The sequence below is a fragment of the Spermophilus citellus genome (assembly GCF_964194105.1).
Source record: "Spermophilus citellus genome assembly, chromosome: 18".
NCBI classification, from domain to species: domain Eukaryota; kingdom Metazoa; phylum Chordata; class Mammalia; order Rodentia; family Sciuridae; genus Spermophilus; species Spermophilus citellus.
The window spans coordinates 36,749,514-36,775,635 of record NC_138200.1 but is presented as its reverse complement, the minus strand read 5'-3'; the positions used below and the strand labels follow the sequence as shown (position 1 = coordinate 36,775,635).

The 26,122-nt window shown below is 52.4% G+C and overlaps 1 protein-coding gene across 1 annotated transcript in view; it reads left to right on the top strand.

Annotated features, from left to right (window-relative positions):
- The first annotated feature begins 16,132 nt into the window (after positions 1–16,132).
- Positions 16,133–26,122, top strand: part of ZNF423 (zinc finger protein 423) — a 323,245-nt gene continuing 313,255 nt past the window's right edge. Inside the window, exon 1 of the mRNA XM_081275619.1 lies at positions 16,133–17,698. Within this exon, the coding sequence (XP_081131745.1) occupies positions 17,659–17,698 (40 nt within the window). The 5' untranslated portion in view covers positions 16,133–17,658. The remainder of the gene's footprint in view (positions 17,699–26,122) is intronic.

Below are 26,122 nucleotides of genomic sequence, written 5' to 3'. Positions count from 1 at the left end.
GCCCGCCAGGGTGCACCCTGACCTCTCCCCGCCCCGCCCGGTCCCTTCCCGCGCTCAGCCCTCTCCAGCTCCCTACAGGGTGCCCCACTCCCAGGTGGTCCCTCTTGGCTCCCGGGCTCCAGGACGATCCTCTCCCACTCTGCTCGGGGTGGCTCCTCAGTGGGGGGCCGGGAACTCGCAGCCCAAGCCCCCACCCTGCGCCCCCAGCTCCGGGGCTCCCCGCCCCGCCTCCCCACCCTGAGGCGCGGCTTCCTGCCCCTCGGCCCCCCGCGGCTCTGGAATTCCTGCTGGAACCTACACCGCCCTCGCGCTCCCGCCCGCACCGCGTGTGCAAGACCCGGCGCGAGTGTGCACTCCACTGAACACGGGGTTCAGGGCGCCGCGGCCGGGCTGGGTCCCTCTGGGCGGTGCATGAGCGCGCACACGTGCGTATTTGTGCATCCCACTGTGTGCCTACGCCGGTGTGTAATTGTTTGTGCACACACACTCAGTGACGCTTGGGGAAACTTTTCTGAAAATCCTGGGCTGGCAGTTTAAATATAAAGAGGCTTTGTTTAATGCCAGAAGCATTTCCCCCAAGTTCCCAGAGTGGGATCCTTCACCTGCTTGCCCCCTCCCTTAGAGACCAGGAGGCCAAGGCCAAGAGTGGGTGGGGACAGATGCCTGGTTAAGAGATTTTTATTTTCCAAGGTTCGTCCCCATCCACCCCCCCCCGCCCCCCTCCCACTTTTTCTTACCCTCCAGCAAATGGCTTTCAGAGGCCCCCAAACCTCCCTGGTCTCTGTCTCTCCAGGCGCTGTTTAACTTTGAATCTTTCCTCCTCGAATATCTGGGAGTGTTAAAAGGATGCCAACATCATTCTGGCGGTGGAATTCAAGTTGAAATGCAGCCAGAACGTGGAAGCTGAGGAGCTAGGGGATGCGGTAGGGGAGGGTGATTGGGGCAAAGCAAAGAAATTGAGAGCAAGGAAAGTAGGGTGACCCCCCTGGAGGGGGTGTCCTCACCTACCCTTAACTGCTTTACATTGAGGGCGAGGACACCTGTCTGATAAGGTTGTTTGGAGTTTCCTTCCTGTACTGTAGATCTGATGCCTAGGACTGTCTGCTCAACAAAGATGCTAACAGATTGATCACTTCATTGGGTTTTTATGAGCAGAAGGATAGGAATAAGGTATAAAAGCATGCACATTGGGGTTCTGGGTTGGCATCCTGGCCACACAGTTTTCTGGTAGTATCACTCCATGGAAATGTCTGCATTCCCTCTTTCCTTCTCAGTAAAGTGGAGCCAAAAACGGTTACACCTCTCCCAGAGTTATCCTAAGGATTAAATGAGTTAATTTACATAAGCCCTAGAACAATACCTGGCACATCTAAGTGTTGTGTATGTCTCCTTTTTTTTATTATTGGCATCACGTGTATTTATTTGGCCCTCCCTCACGCTAAGAATGTTTTATACATCTGCACATTTTCAAATGGGTGGGCAAGAGGAGAACACTCTTATTTCAGGATGCATGAAAGGGAATTCAAAAGTCAGTGTCCATAAATAAAGTTTTATTGGCACACAGCCACACCCATTTGTGGATGCTTTCCTACTGGGAAGGCAGTTAAATCCTTTGATGGAGACCTTATGGCCCCCAAAGCCAAACATATTTACTATCTGCCTGTTAGAGGAAAAGTTTGCTGAGCCCTGCTGGACAATATCACCTCCATGAGTGCAGGCAGCTTTGCCTGTGTGATCCTTAGCGTATCCCCCTGCGCCTGGAACAGCGCCTGGAACATAATGCATGCCCAGTATTTGTTGCATGAATGAGTTTGGCCCTAGGCAGTGGTGGAGCTGTGGCTCCCACATGCCCGAGCTTGGCATGGGAGTGATTCCAGCGGATGCTCCTTTGGAGATCCAGAAGAGGGAATCTGTCTCCTACCACTACCTTCTCAGGGGTGACCAAGGAATCAGACGGCTGCAGGTAAGCAGCAGCTGCCCACTTTAGCCTTGCTTTAGGTTAGGCACTTACCTGGCTCAGGTAGGCGCCTTTCTATAAGCCCAACTGCATGAGTAGATTCTAAAGAAGAGTCAGCTGGTCACCAGCAGTAGGTGTGTGTCCTCACTTCTTCCCTTCCACTGTGGCAGTCTGGGAGCAGGAAGGAGTTGGAAAATGACTTCCCTGACCTTCCTAGGTGGGACGCTCTCTGGAGAGGAGGTTTGGGGGATAGCCCTTCCTTTCCTGAAGCCCAAGGATCCCTGGGACCATTAGCCATGATGAGACTCCTCTGGGCCCTGTCAAGAGGCTTTACAGGGATCCTAGTGGACATTTACTCCCCACGTGAGAACAAGCCGGTGTGGAGCTCCGTGGTAGAGTGACCCTGAGTTCGATCCCCAGTATTGCAAAAACAAAACAGAACCCTCTCCTCAAACCCCAAATAAACATGAGATCAAGCAGACAGTGCAGACAATGCCTGGCATTTAGGAAGTGGTAGGTGCCCCACGTTGGCTGGCCCACTGACGCTGATCGCTGGTCAGCATAAAGGTTTGGGGAAGGAGGTAGCTCTTTCTCACTGACCTTGAGACTGCCAGGACAGCCGGACCTGCTGGCAGCCACACTGTCATTGTGGAGCGAGGGGTACCATTAGGGAGCGAGGGGTAGCAGGCCCAGTGATGGAGAGACAGCTTGTGTCCCCCGTCATATTACTTGAATACCTGACTCCTCCAGAGTCTGAAGCTGAAACTACAATTCTTTTTGTTGAAGCCAGATTTTGAGAAATCACTTACAATAGAAAATTTCCGATTTGTGGTCACTGTCATTCCCGTGTGTCCACTCCGAGGCTCCCGAGCCCAGGAGACACAATAAACTGATCTAGGTGGGCTTTCTACCGGGACTGAAGGCCGTTCAGAATGTTCAGAGATGGAAATCTGGACTGGGGTGCAGCTCAGCGATAGAGCACTTGCTTAGCAAGGGATGGAGGTGGGAGAGTGAGCCACAAACCTGCCTGACATGTGGAGTGTCTGTTGTTCCTGATGACACCTCTGAGCATCCCCTTCTCAACTCTCAGATGTCCTGAAAGGGGCCAACAGAACCCCAGCACCCCTGAGGGTCAGCAGGGCCTGCAGCCTTCTCTCCTGGAAGTTCAGCAGAGCCTCCTGGCCCTGTCACTCTTGCCAGGAGCTTTGACCTCCCCGTCTCCTTCCTACTAAGGTGCCCCTTCCTTCTGGCATCCACCATTCCAAGGAAAGCAGTGCATAAAAGGAAGGCAGAGCCAGGCGCAGATCTGTAATCTCAGAGGCTGAGGATGGAGGGTTGCAAGTTCGAGGCCAGGCTCAGAAATTTAGTGAGGCCCTAAGCAACTTAGTGAGAACCTGTCCTAAAATTAAAAAATAAATAAATACATAAAAAAGGGCTGGGGATTTAGCTCAGTGGTTAAGTACTCCTGGATTTAATCCCCAGTACCAAAAAACAAAACCAAAAACAACACCCTCCCCCCAGACAAAAAACAGCCAAATCAAAAACAGGGAGACAGGACTGGGTAAGACAAAGAACGAGTCTCTGTCCTAGGGCAAGTGACTTTTTGAGCTTCAGCTTCACTCCTGTAAAACGGGACCCTCTTCACCTCCCTGCCTGTTCACCATATGACATTTCTTTCGAGGACCCAGAACTTCTCTCCTGAGGTATAAATACCTAATACTGGGGGCTTTTCCAGCCCTGCTGGCTACCAGGGCAGGCCTGTAACCCTATAGGAACTTTCTTAATTAGGAGGGGCTTAGGTCTAGTTGGAGGGGGTAGAAGGTACCTAGGACATTTGACTTGAAGCTCTGTCTCTGCAAGATTGAGACAACATCGGTTCCACAACAAAGAAAGTCCCCCAAACAAATGTAAAATTTTATCTTCTATTGGGAGCATATGAAAATCTGTTGTATTATTTTCTACATGTTAAAAATCTTTCAACTAGCTGGACACAGTATGCATACCTGTAATCCCAGCAGCTCCGGAGGCTGGGGCAGGAGGATCACGAGTTCAAAGCCAGTCTCAGCACTGGTGAGACACTAAGCAACTCAGTGAAACCCTGTCTCTAAATGAAATGAAACATAGAGCTGGGGATGTGGCTCAGTAGTCGAGTGCCCCTAAGTTCAATGCTTGGTACCCCCTCACAAAATCTTTCCACTAGGGGCTGTGGGTGTAGCTCAGTGGTAAAGCGCTTGCCTAGCACATGTGAAGCACTGGTTTTTAATCCTCAGCACCATATAAAATTAAATAAATTAAATAAAGGTATTGTGTCCATCTACATCTAAAAAAATTTTTTTAAAAAAATCTTTTGACTTAAACAAAAGGTTTTGGGGATTGATGGAGATTTGGGAAAAGGGTATCTGCCCCCATCCCACTGACACCTGATACAATTGTCTGTGGTTCTAAGATACCATCTTTATCTCCATCTCTAGCTTAACCTCCACATCTATCTAGCGGTTTATATATCCATCCATCTAAATCGATACATCAATGCTATGCTTCAGGCAAAGTGTAGAAGCTGGAATTGACTAGCTGGAGAGGGGAAATTTTCCAACTTTGGAGGGAGATTCACCTGGATTTCAATCCTGGCTTTATCCCTTAAGGGCTGTGTGACTTTGGATTAGGGACATAATCAGCCTTCCTGAGCCTCAGTTTTATTACATGTAAAATGGAATTTATAACAGCCCCGTGGGCATCCGCTTAGTTGTGTAGGGAGCACTCTCTGTAGGGCCTCAGGTGGGGCACTGGGAGGAAAGTGTGGGGAGGAGGTTGGTCCTTCCCCAGCCCAGGGGATGCTGCCTGTCGGTTTACCACTTCAGACCCAGGCGAGGTTTCCGTGAAGCACGGGGCGGAGGAGTTCTGTTGGCTTTTTGAGAAAGGCTTGGCGCCTCACGAGTAGTCAGTGTCCCCTCGGGCCACTGTGGGGAGCCTGAGCCTGGAGGCGCACTGGGCGTGGCGAGTGCAATGGGCGTGGCCTGCGAGCGCAGGGCGGGACTGTGGCTCTGGCCCCGCCCCATGCTCGCAGGCTACGCCCCTACCCCGCCCCTCAAGTCACGCCCCGTCCCAGCTCCAGCTCGCAGTTCTGGGAGGTCGCTGGTGGCCCCTTGGGCGGCGGGGAACCCTGTGAGCGGAAAGGTGGGGGGCATGGAACGCCTCGGTGGGCGCGATGGACAAAGGCTCCCACTTCCTCCGGACCAGCCTGCATCTCAGACACAGCGACGAGGACCCAAGCGCTGAGCGCTCTGAGGCTGAACCAGAGGAACCAGCCCACCAGGATGGGGAGGTGGCCAGCTGTCGGCCTGGGGCCCACTTTCACTTAAGAACAATTAAACTGCAAAAACTGGTTTTCAACATTTTCCCACCTCCTTTTGCAAGGGAAGGAGCCCCTTGTCTTCTCCCATCTGATCAGTTTGGCCCCTGAGTCCAGAGAGTTTCTGACCGCCCCCCCCTCCCCCCTTACTCCCTCCTGGAGAAGAGAGATCTAGAATGTGCCATGAGGCAGTGTATCTAGTGAATCCACTGTGTCCCTTGGCTTGCCCCCTCCCCCACTGGAAGTTCCACCAGGCAGGAGACCTTTTTGCTTTGCCCAGCTGCATCCCCCAGCACCTGGCCCAGGGCCTGTCCTAGGAGAGGTCAGTAAACATTCCTTAGGTGAAGAACACAAACTTTACATTTACAGAGAGTAAGAGGTGATTTTTTTTTTAAGTCACTGCTCTATGTCCTTTACCTATTGGCTCCTGTGCTCCTCACAGCTGCCCCACAAGGTGGGTGCAAGCATGTCCTCATTTACAAAGATAAGGGAACTGAGTCACAGAAAAATGAACTTAACTTACTGGGAGGCAGAGAAGCTGAGAAAGGAATGACATCTGCTCTCATTCAGCAACCTCAGGAGGCCAGGGCTCCTCCTTGGACTCCTCTTCCGACATTTCCTTGGTACCTGATGTTGGACTTGAGAATGTTGGCTTCATAAATCAGCCCTGCCATTTGTTGATACTGTGACCTTCTGCAACTCTTCCCCAGACATCAGTTGGGCCCTGGTGAGGGGGTGCCTGATCTTTCCTTCTCTGCCCACAAGCCCTTTAGGAATCCTTTCCTTGGCTGGATGGCAGCTCTGCTCCCAGGGGCAGGAGAAGGTTTGGGGTGCAAACAGAGACTTCCTGGATCCTCCCCTCACTCCTGCTGTGGCTTTGGCTCTGGGCAGGGGCTCCAGGGCCTCTCCCAGTGGGTGCCAGAGGCCAGAGCTGCCTTTGTCTGCCCCAGGAGGCCAGCCAGCCCCTGCCCAGGCCTGGGAGATGGTTTTTTTTTCCCTGTGTGTTGCAGCTGGGACCGTTTATAATAGGAAAAAAAGAGAATGACCAGGCCAGCCGGCTGGAAAATAAAGAGACTTAAAAAGAAAAGGGCTAGGCCTGTTCTTCTCCTGTGGAGGCTTTGGTTAAGCAGAAAGTTTTAGTTCCTTTCTGAAAGGCATTTGGGCTTTTGAAGTCCCCTGCGGGAGCTCCCTCTGGCCCCTGGGAAGCCAGGCCCTGGCATGTCCCAATGTGCATGACCAGGATGGGGCCAGGCCACTCAGAGAAGGCAGCAGCAGGCCCTGGGAAATGTAGCACCAGGCTGGGTCCATTGGGGCCTTGGGCCCCACCCACTCTGCTCCTCTCCCAGTGGGGCCCAAGCCCCATAACCTCCCCTTTAGTGGCCTCTTGCCTGAATTTCCTCGGCTCCCTCTGGCTTTAAACGCTGGCTGGGTGCCATTTGGGCCAGAGGGTGGGAATGGACTGCTTCTTCATTCAGAGAACCAGAATGAAGATTTTGCAAACAGGGAGACTGAGGCAGAGAGGGCTTGCCCCAGGCCATTCAGGAAAACTAAACATACTGAGTTGTCATTGTCCTGTAAATGTGAACAACAGCTACCATTTCTTAAGCACATATAATATGGAAGGATGCAGTTGATGAATCCAGGAATTCACCTGGCAGAGGAAACCCAGCGATCTGTCTCTCAAGGCCATGGCCTGGCTAGCTCTCTTCTAGTCTTATTTAGTTCCAGTCCTTGCAAATGAGCCCCTTCTTTGTGTGGCAAAGACCCTCACTAGGGTCTCAGCTACATCTATTACTGATGAAGGATCACTATCAAAATATATCTAACAGCTGGGCATGGTGGTGCACACCTGCCCAACTCCTCGGGAGGCTGAGGCAGGAGGATTACAAGTTCGAGCCCAGTTTCAGCAACTTAGTTGAGAACCTGTTTCAAAAAAAAAAAAAAAAAGGCTGAAGATGTGGCTCAGTGATAGTAAGCCCCTTGGTACCACAAAATTTAAAGGGCTGGGGATGTAGCTCACTGGTAAAGCACTATAATTACCAGTACTGCAAAAAAGAAAAGAAAAAAATTAACAGCAAGCACCTACTAGGTGCAAAGTGTCGTGTGCTAGACTAGACATGTTCCAGCTTTAGCCCCCTCTCTGCTCTCCACTCAGCAATGAGCCCGGTCACTGTGATGCTACCCTTCCAGGGCACCCCCACCCCCATGACCTACTTCCTCCAAGGAGGCAACTAGGCCCTACTTCCTACAGTGTCCACTACCTCCCGATGGTTTGTTCAAATATGTAGATTGAGTCACTGATGAAGACAGAGCCCTCATGAGCCAATCACTCCCCCAAACCCTGCCTCTGATCATAGCTGCTCTGGGGACCAAGCCTTCAAGATAGGAGCCTCTGGGAAAGGTTTCAGGTACAAAGCGCAAGAGCTGGTAAACGGCACGGCTGGGATGCGAACTCAGACCTGCCTGGTTCTTTACGCGATATGAGCCTCTGTGCTACGTGGTGGCCCTCTCTGTCCAGTGCCCACCTCTGACCTCTGGGCATTGCCCTGACAGCTACTCCAGTCACCTCTCATTCACTGGGCATGGAGTAGGCACCATGATGAGATGGGGGTATATATCAAAATGTAGGCCTCTGTCCTGAAAGAGCCTTTGGTTTACCTGGGTGGGCCAAGCTTTCTACCCCTGGTCCTCTTGTCCACTAGAGAGCCTTTATGCGACAGTGGTTGAGTGCACTGTATATGGACCCCTCCTTATATGCCAGCCAGGATGCTGGTCTTTCTCTTGATGACATGACTGCATTCCGAGCATCCGTAGGGCACAGGGGATGTAAAGGGAGCAGTAGACCCAGAGTGGACGACAGAATTTCCCTCCTTTCTGCCAGTGGGTACTGGGTCCCCAAAAGCATTCCATGTGTTCAGCTGAGGCAGGGACCACACATGCTAACACCTCCCTAATATTCCTCCTGGTCCTGTGTACCTAGGAGATTCTTTCTATGACAGTAGGAGTGGAGGTGCAGGAAAGGGCTATGTACACAGGAAAACAAAAAAAGTACCCATTTCGGGTGCAGGGGTACACACCAGTAATCCCAGCTACATGGGAGGCTGAGGCAGGAGGACTGCAAGTTTGAGGCCAGTCTGGGCAATTTAGGGAGACGCTACTTCAGAATAAAAGGAAACAAACAAACGTTTTAATTTTTCTCAAAATGATCTGAGCCAGTTTGGTGCTTCTTGGTAGATTCAGATAACAGTGTCACACGAGAGGTTAGAGACAGGTGTGGTCTCCTGCTGCCCTACAACCTCTCTAGCAGGTGATAGTGAAGGCAAGTCTTAGGCCAAATTTGCCACACGGATTGACAGTCATCACACAGACATTCAGCAGCAAAGTGGGGTCTTTTTTTTGGTGTGTGTGTGTGTGTGTGTTGGGAATTGAACTCAGAGACTCTAAGCCACTGAGCCACCTCCCTAGACCTATTTTGTATTTTATTTAGAGACAGGATCTCACTGAGTTGCTTAGTGCCTCGCCATTGCTGAGGCTGGCTTTGAACTCACCATCCTCGTGCCTCAGCCTCCTGAGCTGCTGGGATGACAGGCATGTGCCACTGCACCCGGCAAAAATGGGGTCATTTTAAAGATAAAACAGGCCCTATAAAGTAGTTTCAGCAGCTCAATGAAGTCCCAGCTCCATGTTTCAGGCTCTCTGCCCACTCCCCGGAGTGAGGAGCCCATCACATCCTAGGCAGGCTTTGGGGTCCTCAGAATTCCTACTCATGGCTGGACCCAGGAGGGCCTGGGGGTGCAGCTGTGTGTGTAGGGGGTGTGCAGTTGCCCCAGCCTCACCTGCATGCAAGGTAGAGAGCATTCTAGACTCTGTTTGTTAAACCACACCTCAAAGGCCTTGGACGTCACCAATGAGAGCCCATTTGTAAATCTACCACATTTTTGCTTGTTTGTTTTCTAGTGTGATAATTAAATTTATTGGTGGCTGAATGATCTACTCAAGACCAAAGGACGTGTGACTAGTCCTGGAATGTGCCCACTGCCTGCTGGGGCTGTCTACCTGTGCACTCTGAGTCAAAGCTTATCAAACCAGGCCTCATATCACATTTATTATATTGAATTTAAAAAAAAAATTTTGTTTTAAAATTAAAGACAATACTGCCGGGGGCAGAGGTACCCGCATTATTCTCATGATCATCTATTAATCAGAGCTACATGGGAGGCTGAGGCAGGAGGATTGCAGTCAGGGCAATTTAGGGAGATGCTACTTCAGAATAAAAGATAAAAAAGATGGGAGATTGTAGCTGAGTGGTAGTGTGCCCCGGGGTCCGATCCTTAGTACTGGGGGGGGGGGGAAATGAAAGCCAGTCACCAACACTGTAACACAGAACAAAGCCGTAAGTGAACCAGAGTGGAGCACCCGCATGCTCCAGTGCGCGGCACACCAAGGGCAGCCGGAGGTGGTCCGGGCGGAGGCTCCTGGGGCCAGCGCCAGGAGTTTCAAGCTTTCTGAGGGTGTAAATCCACCGGGGACCCTCCCAACAAGTTGGTTTCCTTGCTGCCTTGTGGGTGTTCCCTGCAAAGACTGCTGATGCTTGAAGAACTAAATAATTATAATAATGATGATAAAATAGAGATGGCTTTCCCAGCTGAACAGAAACTGGAGAAGACAAGGAGGTTCCCACACCCGACTTATTGTTTTTGGCACCAGGCTCCTGCAGCCCCAGGGAGGCAGATGTCTGGGTCTGCTGCGGGCCTCTTTGAGTTGTGGTCATGGGGGGGACAATGGGGAACCTCTGGGGAATTTCAGAAGCATCTGCAGGGATTTTCCTCCCCTGAAATGGCAGGCTGAGAACTAGAAGCAAAGAAGGGGACACGGTCCTCTCTCTTGCCCTTACCCTCTTGTGAATGCCTAGAAACTTCGAGACCAGCTGGGTGTGGTGGCACATACCTGTAATCCCAGGGACTGTGTAGGCAGAGGCAGGAGGATTGCAAGTTTGAGGCCAGCCCAGGCAATTTAGTGAGATCCTGTCTTAAAATAAAAGAAAAGGGGCTGGGGATGCAGCTCTGTGGCAGAGCGCTTGCGTGATGTAGGGGGAGGTCCCAGGTTCGACCCCTACGACCACAAAAAATGAAAAGCAGGAGAAGCCAAAACCTCAAGACTGAGGCTGAGGCAGGTGGATTGCAACTTTGAAGCCAGCCTCAGGAACTTAGGGAGGCCCTGTTTCAAAATAAAAAACAAAAAGGGCTGGGAATGAGCTCAGTGGTAAAATGCCACTTGGTTCAAACCCCAGTACCAGAAGAAAAACCCCAAACAACAACAACAATACAACCTCAAGACCAGGTTCCTGGGGAAGAAGCCCACAATCTGCCCAGACACTGGCACACTGGGAAAGAAGCAGGCAGACCCATCCTGGTGGGTGGCTGCATGTGTTGCGCCTGGCTACCTGACAGATTCAAGGAGGGTACACGGCCATTGTGTCCTTACTGCCCCCTTGACAGGAGTGCCCAGGGAAACATGGATTCCACAGGTAGATGTATCACTGAATGCAACAAAAATGCACAATGCTGAGGCCCTGGGTTCAATCTCAAGCACAAGTGCCCAGGAAGCATACTGTCTCCTTGGTGGACCTAAAGCAGCGATCTCCTACAAAGGAAGCACAAGTCTGCCTCGAGGGAACATGAGATAGGGAAGTGACTGGGTGAAAGGAGGGGATTCAGAGTTATGTGGTTGGCTCTCTCTTTAAATGGCGTTGACCTTGGTGGTGGTGAAGGTAGGAGATGGGAAAGGAAGGGAGGGAAGTGAGGCCTGGTCTAGGCCAGACAGGCAGTGCTTACTGACATGAAATTCTCAGGACACTCTCATGAGATCTGTGCTATCGATACTCCCATTTTGCGGATGAGAAACTATAAACACAGACAGCCCTTTGCTTAGGGTTCTCCAGTGAGGCAATGAGGAAGATGGATTGGAAAGGGGATGGGATTGGTTTTAATGCCTCCTTTGGTTCTTTGTGGGAGCTGTGACAACTTCTCACTGCAACCACCCAGCTTCCTCTCACCTCAGGCCCTTTGCACGTACTGTACATTCTATCCTCTTCCTTGACTCCTTCCTTCTCTTCCTTCAGCATGTTAGCTAAACCACCAGTGTGACCCTTATTTTTCTGGCTTCATTTGTTGTATCTTTTTTCTTCTCAGGATTTGCTCAAAACTGTTTAAATCATTATTCTCATGATCATCTATTAAAATAAAAGTTAGCCTTAGGGGCTGGGGTTGTGGCTTAGCGGTAGAATGCACGACTAGCATGTGTGAAGCCCTGGGTTTGATCCTCAGAACCACATAAAAATAAAATATATTGTGCCCAACTACAACTGAAAAAATATATATTTTTTAAAAAGTTAGCCTTAGCCAGGTGCGATGGCACACACCTGTAATCCCAGCGGCTAGGGAGGCTGAGGCAGGAGGATTGCAAGTTCAAAGCCAGCCTCAGCAAAATCGAGGCACTAAGTGACACAGTGAGACCCTGTCTCTAAATGAAATAAAAAACAGGGCTGGGGGTGTGGCTCAGTGGTGGAGAGCCCCTGAGTTTAACTCCTGGTATCCACCCCCCCCAATAAAATCCTCAAAAAAAAAAAGGCTTTTTTTTAAATCACCCTAGCAACCCTAGCAAACAAGCCCCAGCAGGGAAGAGTCGTAATCCTTCTGCATTGTTGTACCCTCAGTCTTGGCACACAGTAGGCACACAATCAGTTAATAAATGTTCAATAAACAAGTGAACCCAGGAAGTTATAAATCTTCCTCCTCAAAATGACTGATTCTTAGGGGCTGATGCAAGATCTCCCCACAGAGTGTGAGACTTTCAAGTAATAAACCAGCAAGCAAAATTTGCGAATTTCAGATTGCATATATCCAAGTGACGGCTGTCATTTAAAGTAAGTGTGCATGTGTGTGTGTACCCATACAAGTGGGGATATGTAGGGGAGAAGGTGGTCACTGGGTCACTTACTGCAAAGCATCTTTTTTTTTTTTTTTTTAACTGATATTGGAACTTGAATCCAAAGATGTTCTACCACTGAGCTCCATCTCTAGCCTTTGTGTTTTATTTTGAGACAGTTATCTCTTTAAGTTGCCCAGGCTGGTCTTGAATTTATGCTCCTCTTGTCTCAGCTGCCCTGATAACTGGGATTATAGGCATGTGCCACTGTACCTGGCTTGCAAAGCATCTCTTAAAAGACTCTGGGAACTCTTCAGGTTCTAATTTAGAGGCCACAAAAGGAACTCTAACATAGGATTTTGTTGGGGGTTGGGGGTGGATACCAGCGATTGAACTCAGGGGCACTCAACAACTGAGCCACATTCCCAGCTTTATTTTGTATTTTATTTTAGAGTCAGGGTCTCACTGAGTGGCTTAGCACCTCGATTTTGCTGAGGCTGACTTTGAACTCGCAATCCTTTTGCCTCAGCCTCCTGAGCCACTGGGATTACAGATGTGTGCCCCTGTGCCGGCCTCTACCACAGGTTTTACAGATTTGTTTTTGTTGCTGATGGGACTCTTGCATTCAGATTGCTCTGGATGATGCACTTACTTGCCTCTTCTTGGAAATTCAGAGCAGCAGCCTCACTTGCTCCATGTTCAGAGACACATTCTCAAGATGCATCATTTGGGAGAATGGCAGCTCTTTGGCTTCCCCTCCTCCAGCCACATGACGACTGAGGGAAAATGCCTATTTATGTGAGCAAGTCTTCTTTGTTTTCAAAATTATCAACTTTTAATCTTTCTTGCCTTTATGATGTTGGTTTCTTACAGTTTACTCTGGGTTTCCCAACCACTTCTCTGAGCAGGGCAGAAGTTGCCTCCTCTAAATCTTGATCCACCTAAAGCAGATGAAATTGAAGTCAGGAAATGCCTTTAAAGTGTTATAATTTCCATGTGTGGTGGCACAGATTGTAACCCTAGCAGACCTGTAATCCTAGCAGCTCAGGAGGCTGAGGCAGGAGGATCACAAGTTCAAAGCCAGCCTCAGCAAAAGCGAGGCACTAAGCAACTCAGTGAGACCCTGTCTCTAAAGAAAATATAAAATAGGGCTGGGGATGTGGCTCAGTGGTGGAGTGCCCCTGGGTTCAATCTCCAGTACAAAAAAAGTTATTATTTCTTTTATTATTATTTTATCATTATTATCATCATTGTGGATTGAACCCAGGAGCACTCTACCACCAAGCTACAAATAGTCTTTTTCATTTTTTATTTTTGAGATAGGGCCTTGATAGATTGCACAGGCTGGCCTCAAACTTGAGATCTTCTTGCCTCAGCCTCCTCAGTTGCTGGAATAACAGGCATGCACCTTGGGCCAAAGGGACCTTTTTAACAATAGAGGGGCTCTAAACCCTGGGTTCCCTGCTGGAGGTAGGCAGATGGTGTAAAATACATCACCTGAAATTGACTTTCTGGTACAGAGTCACCAGGTTGGTGAGAAGCAAGGCCCAGGCTTCAACAAATGTCCCTTGAGACCCTTCTGGTATGGATCCGAGCTCAACAGGGCTAGGGTAGTAAGGGGGACAGTACTGGGTTTTTGCAGCCCTGAGATTTTCCATATAATAACATTTTTCTGGAAGAAGTTTAAAATGAAACAAGCTTTAGAGAAACAGGAGAAAGAGGCAGGAGGAGGTCCAGCTCTCTCCGCACCCTGACTGTAGCTGTCAGGGACACCGCAGCCAGGTCTGGGGCGGGGGCTGGGTGAGGGCCTCCGCACCCTGACTGTAGCTGACAGGGACACCGCAGCCAGGTCTGGAGTGGCGGCGTGGTGAGGGTCTAGTCACAAACATGCTTCACAGCGGTGCGCGCAACTCACCCGGGGGGAAAAAAAAACCCAACAACTTTTGTGTGCTGCTCCAGGACCCTCATCCTTGAGGATTAGTTCCAAAAGGTCTTTGGTCATCCCTGCCAACCCCCGACCCTCCGCAATTCCCCCCGCGCCCCGCCCAGTCCATTCTGTCACCTCCATCTCCGGCCTCTGAGCCTCTGGCAGTTCCCTTAGGACAGAGACAGGGCAGAGGCACTGGCGCCCCTTCCCGCCGATGACCCCCTCCTTTCGTCCAACACAACCCATCCCCACTTCGCTCCTTTTGTTTGCCCCTCTCTCCTGGATGGGTACGATCCGATCCGCAGTTTCCACCCCCCCCGCCCGCCCCCCGCCCCGAGAGCCCCGGCGGGCGAGCTGGGGGTTGTTCTCCCCCCTCCCCAGGAGAGGCAGCGCGCGACAGGGGTACCCCAGAGCCGAGGCCAATCGCCCCCTCCCCCAGCGTGTGCCATCTGCCGCCTGTCAGCCTCTCTCCGTGGGCCTCGATCCCAGGCGCCGGTGGGGGTGTAGGGGGGCGGCTGGTTCGGCCCCTCCTTCCTGGCTCTTTCCCAGGCGCCTAGCGGACTCTGCCCTCGCCTTGGCCCTTGGCACTCCTCAGTCTAACCCTGGCCATCCCTGGCTGCAGGAGGTGGCTCCTTGGGGATGTTGGACATTCTCGGACTCACGAACTGGGGAGGGCGGTGGCTGAGGGTGGCAACCCTATTCCGGAGAAGGGGAGGACCTCGGGGCCTAGGTCTTACTTAGTGGATGACCTGGCCTGTCCAGGTATCCTCACACTCGGTCTCTGCTGTCGGCGTGTTTGCCTGGGCTTTGCATTTCTCCAGTCACCCGACTGTACCTCGGAGACGGCCTTGGGCGCGCGCACGGGCCCCCCTGCCTAAGGCCTTTCTCCGCATCCGCTGGCCTGCTCTCCCTAGCAGCAGGGGTGCGGGGGTGGCATCTACCTCGGCAATCAGCCCAGCACGGGGTTGGCGAGCAGGGCCCGGCGGGACTGCGAAGCTAGCTGAGGGGGGCACGGGCCCGGCTGGCGGGCAGGCGGGGGAACTGCGGGGTGCGGGCACCCTGCTTGGGGCGGGCGCCGCTGCTGGGCTGGCCTAGCGCTGCTCTCGGCGGGCAGCGGGTTTTTCCGTGAAAGGTTGCCCTGGGTAACTCGTCTCCGAGGGGACACAGCCCTCCCCTCTCCAAGTGGCAACTTATCGATCCGCGAGATTGATAACCCCCAGCGCCGCGCCGCGCACCCGCTCTGCTCTCTGGGCTCAAGGCGCGCGGGCCCAAGGTGGCGCCACTTGCCTGGGAGGGGGAGATGTGGGGGCCTCTTCCTACCCGGGACCTGGACGCCAGCAGCTGGCGGGGGAGGGGGAACCTTCAAAGTAACGGTTTAGGGAAGCCGCCCAGGAAGGACTTTTCTTAAGCATGTGCCCTTCCAGAACCCCAGGACCTGCTAGGAGATCTGAGCCTCAACTAGTTCAAGAACTACAGGGACTTGAGGCGCCCCCTGGTGGCTGGGGCAAAACTTTGTGGAAAGTAGCAACTGGTTTATTTTTGCCAACCTCGGAGGGAAGGGGTGTTACTGCAGTGTTTTGGAGATAAGGTGTTAAGAGTCACAGCCTGAAAGTGCGCACCAGGCTCAAGAACCCTACAAATGAGGGTATAGGCTAGCCCAGTGGTGTAAGCGTTTGTTGGATGTGGGGTAAGAGTGGTCTTGGAACACCAACCCATCGTCAAAAGTCAATTGAGAGGGAACAGCTAGGTCTGAGGATAATTCTAGTGCGTGGGGCATAAGAAGCAACGCTAGGGTAGCTAACCTGTTTGCTCCCCCATTCTTTCAATTTTTGCAGTTTGCAATGCTAATGCATCTGGGTGAGCTTGACAGCCCGCGTGGGCCTTCTGTTCCCTCCTCCCGCCCCCGGTGCAGCCAGAGCCCGGGCCCCGCGAGCCGGTGCGGTGCCCGCGCCCGCGCGGTGCCTGCTGCCGCCGCCGTCGCCGCGGTCCGGGTTTTGCGGGCGGCCGGAGCTGTATTTCCAGCGCTGTCCATCGCTCGGTGCTGTTGGCCCTCTCTCCGTCTGATCCGAGCCGGAGCAGTGCGGGGCGCCCCACGGGATCAGAGCGCTCCCCCGCCGGGACTCCGCTCCTCACATCCTCCTGCTGGGACCCGGCTACATTTCCAGCCAAGCCTGGCTTTATTATGTGTCTCTGCAGTGCAGCCCCAGCAGCCGGATCGGGAGGAGGAGAGCCAGCGACCACAAAGAAGACAGGAGCGCAAGGGAGGCTGGCGGGCGGGCCGGCGCCGGCTGGAGCGCGGAGGAGCCGGGGCGCAGCCGCCGCCGCCGCTGCCCGGGAGGACTGGAGCCCGGCCGCCGCCGCTGCCTGCTCGTCCTCCTCCTCCGCCACCGCGGCCGCCGCCTCCCCCCTCTCCGAGCCCCTGGCCCATGGAGGCAGCTAGCGGGGCCGGCGACTTGGCACCGGCCTGGGGATCGGCTGCGCGCCGCGCGCTGAGCACCGCAGCCCGAGGGCAGGCAGCGGCCGCCCGGCGCACGGGTTGAGCGATGCCCGGGGCACGGGCGCGCCTGCCCGCCGCCGCCTGAGCGCCCCCGCGCGCCCCTTCCTCCTCTGGGGGGCAGGCGCCGGACGGAGCCGAGAGCCAGAGAAGGGGGCGTGAGCCAGGGGCCCCAAGCCGCGGCTTCCGAGCCACTACGGCCGTTTTGAGCCCCCACCCCCAAGTAGGCTGAGTTGAGGTACCCCCTCGCCATCCATCATAATCTCCAAACCGGGCGTTTGGGCATTTTTTGAGCCATTAATATTTATTTATTTTTTTTGTGTGTGTGCGGCAGGGGATATTTGAAGCCTTTTTTTTTTTTTTTCCGGGGGGTACTGAGCTCCGGCTCTCCCGACCGCCTCCCGGTCTCCTCCCCTCCTGAGACCCTCTCGACTCCAGCCCCGTTCCCCCTCCTCAGATGGGTTCATTGTGAGCTCCGCAACGGGCTGCGTGGCCGGACGCCTGCAAACTTTGCACAAAAATCCGGCAAGGGGCGGAGGAGGAGGAGAAGGAGGAGGAGGGTGAGGGTGGCGGTGGGGTGGGGGAGGGAGGGAGGGGGCCGCAGGGGCCGGGGGCCGGCGGGGGGTGGGGAGGAGGAGGGGGGCGGCTTTTTTTTTTTTTTTTTTTTTGCATAACTCGGCTCGGCCGAGTGGCCTCCGGACTCCCCGCGCCGCTGGGACCGCCGCTGGGACCGGGAGCCCCCGGCTGCCGCATTGCAACAGGCAGGGCCCCGGCGTGCCCCCCGGGCCTCCCCCCGCCCCCGAGCGGCCTCGGCCGGCCCGGGCCGCCCCCCCCAGGGAGGCCGCCCCGGACCTGCGGTCCGCTCCCCGCAGCCGCCGACCCGGCTGCAAAAAAAAAAGTTTCCGAGAGGCAGGCGGAGAAGGGGGAGAAGGGCTACCCGGAGCGGCGGGGGGCGGCGGGGGGAGCCGGCCGCGGAGGGCGACGGAGCGCCCGGAGCCCCGGACATGTCCAGGCGGAAGCAGGCGAAGCCGCGCTCGGTGAAAGGTGAGCGAGCGAGGCCCGGCGGAGGCGCGATCGAGCGAGGAGGGAGGGAGAGAGGGAGAGAGGGAGGAGGGACCGGCGAGCGGGCGGGCGGCCGGGGACCCGCGCGAGCGAGCGGAGAGGAGGAGGAGGAGGCGGCGGCGGCGGAGGAGGCGGAGGCGGAGGAGGAGGAAGAGGAGGGGGAGGAGGAAGCCACGAGCGGAGGCGGAGGCGGTGGAGGGGGCACGCCGTGGACACCCTACCCGCCCGGACCCTCTCCGGGCCTGGAGCCACCGCTCGCCGGGGACCGGGCCTGGGGTCGCCTACAAGGGGCCCTCGCCGCTCCCTCCTTGCGGGCCCCGGGCCCGCGTGGCCAATCAAGGGGTGCGGGCCCGACTTGGCGGGGATTGCGAATCTCGGTGGCGGCGAGAGGAAGGAAGAGGCGGCGGGGACGGGCGCCCGGGAGGCTGGCAGCTTCGAGGCCGCCCTCGCTGGCCCCGGGCCTCGCTGGCTTTCTCCAGCCCCCTCCTTGTCGCCTGGGGATGTGGAGAGCGGCGGGCGCTGCCTGCGCGCGCTTCAGGCGCTGCGTCCGGGCCCCGGCCAACCGGAGCCCCCTCCCCGCCCCTGCCCAGGCCGCGCTCCCGGCTCGGGCCCCCGCACTTCCTGCCTGCTCCGCCGAGGCCAACCGGGCAGGGAGCCTCCGCCAGGAGTTCATTGTCTGCGCCGCGCTGGCGGGACGCAGGTCCCCCGGGGAGCGCTGCGGCCGTCAGGAGCGCCCCTCCGCGCAGTGTGCAGGGTACCCCACCCCCGGCACACTCACCTTCCGCACCCGGCCAGCTTCCTGCACCGAGTCCCCAGGGTGCGCACGTTTGTGAGGGGATATGGATGTATAGGTACACACACACACACACACGCACACGCACTCCTTCTCCTTGCTTTGCTTTCTATTTACTCGACGGTCCCCGGCTCCAGGGGCCCCTGGAGAGCAGAGGCCCTGGGGAGAGGCAGTGCGCGGGCTGAGCCCCTCCCCTGCCCTTTTCCCCTAACAGGCCGCCCTCTCCTGGCCTGGCCTGCTGCTTTGTCCCAATTCCAGCCCCTCGGATGGGTGCTTAGCCGCTGGACACACTGAGGGATGACCCAGGAACAGGATGAGAGGGGCTATATGCCTCTGGAGCCTTAAAGTCCTGAGGCCCTTGTCCTCTCCCAACTCCCTTGATGACCTCTGGCCGCAGCCCAGTTCTGCTCTGAAAAGTTCATTTCCTGAAGGCCTGCGCGGGAAGGCGCTGGGGCCCGCTCTCTTCCTGCCAGCCTTGCTCTTGGCTGGAGTGGTTGAGACTGAATCTGGCAACTCGGGTGATACACTAGCCACCTCCCTCCTCCTAAAGTCCTAGGAAAGCCAGTGGCAGCCAGCCTGAAGAGACGCTCCCTGTCATCCTAGAAGAAAACCAACTCAGTTCAACTTTCAGCAGCGGGACTGCACCTCTATTAGCTTTGGGAGAAGTTGGTCTTACTTCTGCTCCTTGTTCTGTATCCCAATTCGGAATAGCCTGTTCTGTCCCACAGAGGTGGGGGTACCAAGGGTGTTCTGATCCAAATAGAAGGAAACCAGAAGAGAGACTCCCAGAACAGAAGAGGGAAGAAGGGTGGATGTTTGTCCTTTTGCTGAATAGAAGGGCACCCAGAGCTTTAAGTAATATTTGATTTCTTTTCTCTTTTCCTGGCTCATTGCTCACTCCTTCTAGAGCCACTTAAGAAGATATTGGAATTGGAACTACTGGATGCAAAAAGTTTTCTTTAAATTGGGCAGTTGATTTTGGGTTAAACTTGCAGATTTTTTTTTTTTTTTTGTAAAGATGCAAAGCTTGCTTACCTATAACCTGGTAATGTGTCTTCAGATCTCCTTATTTTAGAAGGCAAGCCACAGAAAGGAAAGGTAGAACAGTTTGCAGTGAACAGATGGGTGGGTGTTTCAGAGTTGCTTGAACCGAATTCTAAAACCACTCTGTGGATCTCAGAGAAAGACTCAAGAATTGGTCTTTAGCCTTTCACCAAATGAGCCTTGAAATGATTTTTAAATGAATCTACATGTACATGTGTGTATATGTAGCTGACAATTCAAGCAAATTGAGGGGGGAAGATAGCTAGGTGGGAGAAGACCAGTGAAGGCATTTTGAGAAGTGTTGTACATACCAGCCACACAATCTTTCTGCAGAACCTTGGTATCGGAAGCCCTCTGATTCTTCCCATGGAGCTTTACATTTTCTAAAAGCAGCCACAACCTTTGTCTCTCACCATTTTGCCTTTTATTCAGTTTACTGGAGTGCATAGTGTGGAGATGTGGCCACTTATCAAGGGAGGAATTAAGAGAGTAGATAATTTGAATAGATAAGAGTTACAGCAGGTGAGGGATTTATTGCTTTTCAAGAACTGCCCCCCTTCTCGCAAGCAATATTCAAAAGTGTGTGCTTAAGTGTGGACAGCTCCGCACCAAGTGTTTGAAATGGCAAGGTCTTCACCTTTAAAGATGCTTGAAGGTGCTTCTTAAGGAACAGTGGTGCCTTTTACATTTTATTTTATTTTATTTTGCCTCCACTGCTGTGTGTCAGGGCTAACGTGGAGGCATTGTGGACTTCCCCAGCTCCGTGCATTCTGCAGTGGAAGTCGCTTGACCGTAATTCGTAATTGATCTTGGAAATGTGAAAGCCGGTAGCAGGAAGGAAAGACAGAAATGTAACAATTTTGAATGGATGCTCAGAGAGTGTGATTTTGAAAGCATAGGCATTGCTGCTTTGAAAATCAAACAGACCTGGGGGGGGGCTCACTTCCCACTCGGGGACACAGTCTCCCTCGGGAGTGGGGGATCATTTGTCCCCCCAGGATGTTTGTCCTTCTTTGGAAAACCCAGATTTACCGGAGGGAGGATACCCAACAAACAGAGAAGGGGACTGGGGTGGTAGGGCAGGGAGTGAGCAGCCTCATTGGTTTTCAAATGCCTTGTGATTTTGTTAAAAAAAAAGAGAGAGAGAGAGAAAGAGAAAAAAAAAAAAAACCCCAACAAATCCATGAATGTTACAAAAGTCGCATTTTCTGACTGATTTTCCTACACCCCTTTCCCCTTTTTTGAGTCCGGTGGTGCTGCGTGGTAGTTGCAATGATTTGTTCCCTTTGATAATTTTGGCCTCATTCTCCAGGCTGTTCCCATCTCGCTCACTGATGTTATTTCGGCTGATGATATCAGGTGGTTTGGTAACGATTACCTCGCAGTTCCCTCTGTCACTCAACGTTAAGGAGTCCTGTCTCCCTTTACCCTAGGGCTGGCTGCTGCTGGCTTCCTCAGATCCACGCAACAGCTTCTCTCATTTCTATGGGAAAGGAATACGTCTTTTTTTCCCAGCCTCAGTTTAAAACTTTTGAATAATCTGTACTGCTGTCAGTTTTTCTCCATCTAGCAACTGCCTGTTAATTACAGTTCTTAATATTAATTAGTACTCAGGCTGTGTCCACACACCCCCACCCCAACATCCAAAACTACCCTCAGTGACTTTTCTCTCCTTCCCTCCCCTTCTTTGTCTTCTTCTGCCAGCCCCGAGCTCCTCCAAAGTCCATTTTATAAATTTGGTAGTCTAGGGACCTGGGAACAGTGTAGCTCGCCATTGCTAGTGTTTCCATGGAAATAATTGAGATGTAATAAATAGAGGCATTCTGAGGTTACAGGTTTCTTGATTCATCTGAGACCACATACAAGTGTAAATTGTCGACATTTGTTTGGCTAAATGTACATGATCTTGCAGGAAGGGCAAAACAAATCCTTTGTACGTTCCATAGCTTTCTATGTGGATTGGGGTAACTGATATTTAATCCTAATATTTAATCCCCCCCAATTAAGTTACCTATTCTTAGCTTTGGAAGGGCCTGTTTCATTCTAGAAAACATTCTTTATGTCTAGTAATTGCTGTTTAGATTCTTACACCTGTTTCCTTGCAAAAACTTAATAAGCAATAAAATAAGATAACTACGTGCCTCTGGCAGGAGGATCCTGCTAAACGTTTAACCATGAGGTGCCGAGTGTGCATTAATAATGAAAGGTGCAAAAGGCTGGTGACTTCACAGTCATAAAGTAATTCCACAGAACCCGCCAGCCCTGGCAAGTGTTGTGGCCTGCTACAGCGTGTTCACAGAGGAGGAGGAGGGGGAACCATGCAAGGAGGAAACCGGAGCTAGGCGTCTTGGAGTACAGCTCTCCTGGCTGGAGTCGGAAGGCTGGGGATCTGGTTCAATCTAATACAAAGTTGCAATAATTGCTATATCGGTAGCCAACTCTTAAGCTGGTGGCTGTGGAATTCTTCCCCTGATGTAGGATTTAATAGTCTGGCAATTAGATGCATTGATTTCTCTTAACTGTTCATTTGGATGTGTAAACGAAAGGAATTCACCACTGAGGCCAGCCTGCAGACTTGCTGCCTGGCTCTGGAAAAGACTCATTTAGGTGGCAGTAGTGGGAGAGTGTGTTTTCAAGGCAGCGTTAGGACCAGCTCCCTGTTCTTTTAACATTTCTCCCCATTTTAGCAATGAAATGAAGGGAGCCTGTTGTTCAAACACTGCTTAAAAAGACACAACAGTGTCCACTTCTGTCTGAAAAGGTAAAAGCGACCATTGCTGCCTCTGGTGCTTCGAGAGGAACATCTTTGTCTCAGGGTGACTCGACTTGGTTGCATACTTTTGGCATGTGGTCTGTTGGATATCAGAGGGACAAAACACTTTGGGCTCTTCAGCAGAGTGTCTTTCTCTCTTCCTCTCCTCCTTCACAACACTCTAGGACTTGGAGCTACCTGTACCAGGAGCTCTGTCAAGCCCTAAGTGGGGGTGACCTCCTTTGGCTGTTAAGGCCATCATCTTGGACCTTTTGGAAGGCTGGTGGCTGGATATGTCAACGGCTCAGAAAGTGTGTAGATTATCAACTCTCTTGAACATTAGTTCCCCCTTACTTCCTGCTCCGGGACCTGCAGTTTTCCTTAAGTGTCACTAACTTATGACATGTGGGCATCTTAACTGTTTCGAGGTAATCTAGTGGTGGATGGCTAGGTTTCCTGATGGCCCCATCCATTTTGCAAGGTGGGTGGATGGCTTTAGGTGCTTGCTTTTCCTGAACCCTGGCTGAAGTAAAGTCCAGACTTGTCCATGCATGGTACACTGATGTTTGCAAAGAGTGTTATCTGTATGTCTTGAAAATATTTGCATAGATATCAGGGTTTCTTCCTATCTGAGTGAGTGTCTAGGGTAATTAAAACAGAAGAGTACCTTGGAAACTCTTAGTGCCTGGTTATAATAGGTAACCTCAATAGGTGTGGTTGGGCCAATTTGTCAATTTCTGCAAATTCCCCTTGGCTTGCAAGGGTGTTTTGTGTGTAGATATATTAGGCTGTAATCAGAGTAGTTTTGCATCCAAAATGGACTAGTGAAGCCTGGATTGGTTATATATCCCACGTGAAGTTTTCAGAGCTGGCCGTCAGCTCCCTTAGCCTGCTGTGGGCACCAGGCAGGGTGAAGTGAGTGGGGGAGATTGAAGATGGAAACTTTTGATTCATAGTGTACCTGCCAGGATGGGGTGGCAGCCAGCGACTGGGGTTGTACACTCAGTAAATAAAAATACTTTACTGCTTTCAAGGATCACCAATTAGCTGATTGCTCCGCATGGCTGTCTTTAAGGAGAGCCGCTGTTTTACCTATCTTCTTGTACAAAGGTTTGATTTTTAATGTCTTGTGAAAAGGATTCTCTTTGTCTTGATTGATGTCAGGAATAAAAGCATGATGGTAATATCCCTTTGAAAGCTATTGTATTGTCAGCCCTGCCTGACAGCGGGAGGGCCTCCCAGCGTTATAGATTAGTGCTGTGAAAACACTGACATTTTCTTTGTTACGTTGCTGTTGTTCTACTTGCAAAGTCAATTACACAATGTCGGAGCTCAGTTACCCAGTTGACTTTGGAAGTAGCAGTGTCTTTCATTGTCTTCTTAAAGATATAATTTCGTATTGTTGTTGTTGTTTTGTTTTCTCCCTTTCCTTTTGAACCTGCCTCCCTCCCTGGTTACCTCCCCTTCCATGTGCTAACCGCACCCCCCACCCCAACGCCCCCCCCCACCCCCAGAGTCTGAACATGTGAGCAAGGCAAACACTCTGGTTTCAATTGTGACCATCCAAATTCAAAGACCGCTACATCATTATCTCTGAATTCTTCTGCTCATTCACATCTCAGTAGCTTCTTATTGATATAGTGACTACAGCAGCCAAGATACATAAAAAACCCATCCAACGAGATTATAGTGTTGATAATCTCTTATCAAGTGGGTTGTTCTCTGAATTGGGGGTCACTAAGGTTGGCAAATTCAGAGCTTTTTTTAAAATTTTTTTCCCCTCCTTCCTCTTCCTGGAGCCTGCAATTCGAGCTGAACCAGGTTCTCCCTGGTAGATGGGACCCTGGCAAACAGTTTTGTTTTTTTTTTTAATTATTATAGCAGATGTAGCATTCAGCTAGAGCCGTTGAGTTTGGGATTTAGGATCCTGGATGGCCTTTTGTCACGGGTGGAAGGGTCTCATAGGAGAAGCATGCAGTTCATTCCCCCACTGCAGATGACAAATCGGGTTATAAGGTGTTGTTCTGAAGTGTTCCAGCCTGCCTTTTTGGGCACACTTGGGCTTGGGAAGGATTTACATCCCTGTGTGAAATCTTGCTGCTGAATGGAAGGAAGCCTCAACATGTCTAAAGCTGAAAATGGTTCCAGAGGGTGTTTTTATTCACCTGCCATCTTCGCCATCCCTCCCTTCTCCAGAAAATCTGAAAGTCCCGAGTTCCCTAACCTGGTCACGGAAGAGGCGGTCACCTGGAGCAGGGGCTCGCAGAACCGTCTCTCTGGCCCCACAGAACAGGGTGTAGGAGATGCGCTGGAGCTGCCCGCCACCACCGCAGACTGCAGATGACGGGCTCCATCAGGAAACTCCGTCCAAGGACACTAATGGTGGGCCCCCGAAGTTATTATTATGAACCACCAGACAAGAGCCTGTGTTCGCCAGCAATTTGTCAGGACTAATTTTGTTTTTCTCCAATAATTGAAAATTAATGTCTTGAAGTGAAAGCAGATGTTCATGTCATCTTCTGAATTGGGATATAAAATGGGGCTCTGTGGATGTGCTCACTAATCTAACAGCAATTTCCCTCTCCTCCATAATGGGGGTTGCTCGGCCTATGTCACCTAAGGCCAGGGATCGGGAGCTGAGAGAAGGGGGCCTGGGTGGCACTCCTTGTGCTCCTCGGGGGTTTGTTTGGGAGGGAGACTGTGCCAATAAAAATCTTTTTGTTTGAGCTCTGAAACTTGGAGAGTTCATTGTTGAGGATGTTCAGTCGCTGGAGACAAATTTGCTGAGATCATTCAAAGCCTTGTGCTGGGATAGGTTAGGGGAGCCCTGGCAGGGGGAGAATGGCTTCCTACAGATGTGTGGGTCCCCAACTGTCAGGTCCTTTCGCTGTTGCATGGTGAAGCTGCTTAAAGTCACGAATTCCTGGGCCTGGATCCCAGAGGCCTCTGCTCACCTGAGCAGGGGCTCAGAACTCTGCATCCCTCCTTTTTAAAATATGGGGGTAAAATACGCCTAATCTAAAATTTACATCTTAACCATTTTTAAGTAGTATTTAAATACCCAACAGTGATGTGCGGCTGTCACCACCCCCAAGTAGTGATGGTTGGGCGAAGGCCATCAGTTCAAACTTCAGTCTTCCAGGGCAGATGTGAAAAAACTGGCTCAGAAGATGATGTGGGGTCTCAAAAGCGGGTGGTTCTTTTTCTTAGCCCAGTGTGAGAGGTGAGTCAGGTCTGCCCGCCGCTAAGAGAGAGCAGGAGCCTAGCCCCATCAGGGCCAGTGGGACTGGGGTGCCCGGGACAAGGACAGGAACTTTCTAGTGATCTGGTGACCATTCCCAGGATTAGAACATCTGCCCTCTCTTTGGGGGTGCCATTCTTCTGGAGAGGGAGCCTGGCTGGGAGTGAGCTCCCCTAGTGGCCCCCATAGGCCAGATCTCGAGTGGCCCCCGCACTTGCCTGCCAGGGCCCAGGCAGCATGGGCTCACCCAGCCCAGTGCACTTGGGGCAGGTTTGTCTGTGATGGGGAGAAGGGAGCAGCAGCTGTTACAGGACGGCCACCTGGCTGCCTTGATTTGTGGAGTCCTTGAAGCCCCATGTTGGGCCTGTAGGACTGGGCTTTGCCTCAGCGTGCGGTCTCCTCCTCCTCTGCCTCCTCCAAAGTGCTGGGGAACTTTTTCCTCCCCTGATTTCCCTGTAATTGAGATTTGCCCTTTCGTTACCTGAGCATGAATTATTTGGTGCAGCGCTGTCATTCCCTGTCCTGCTGTGAGGTTTATCTCTTCTGTTGATCCTAATTAAATAAAACATACTGTTC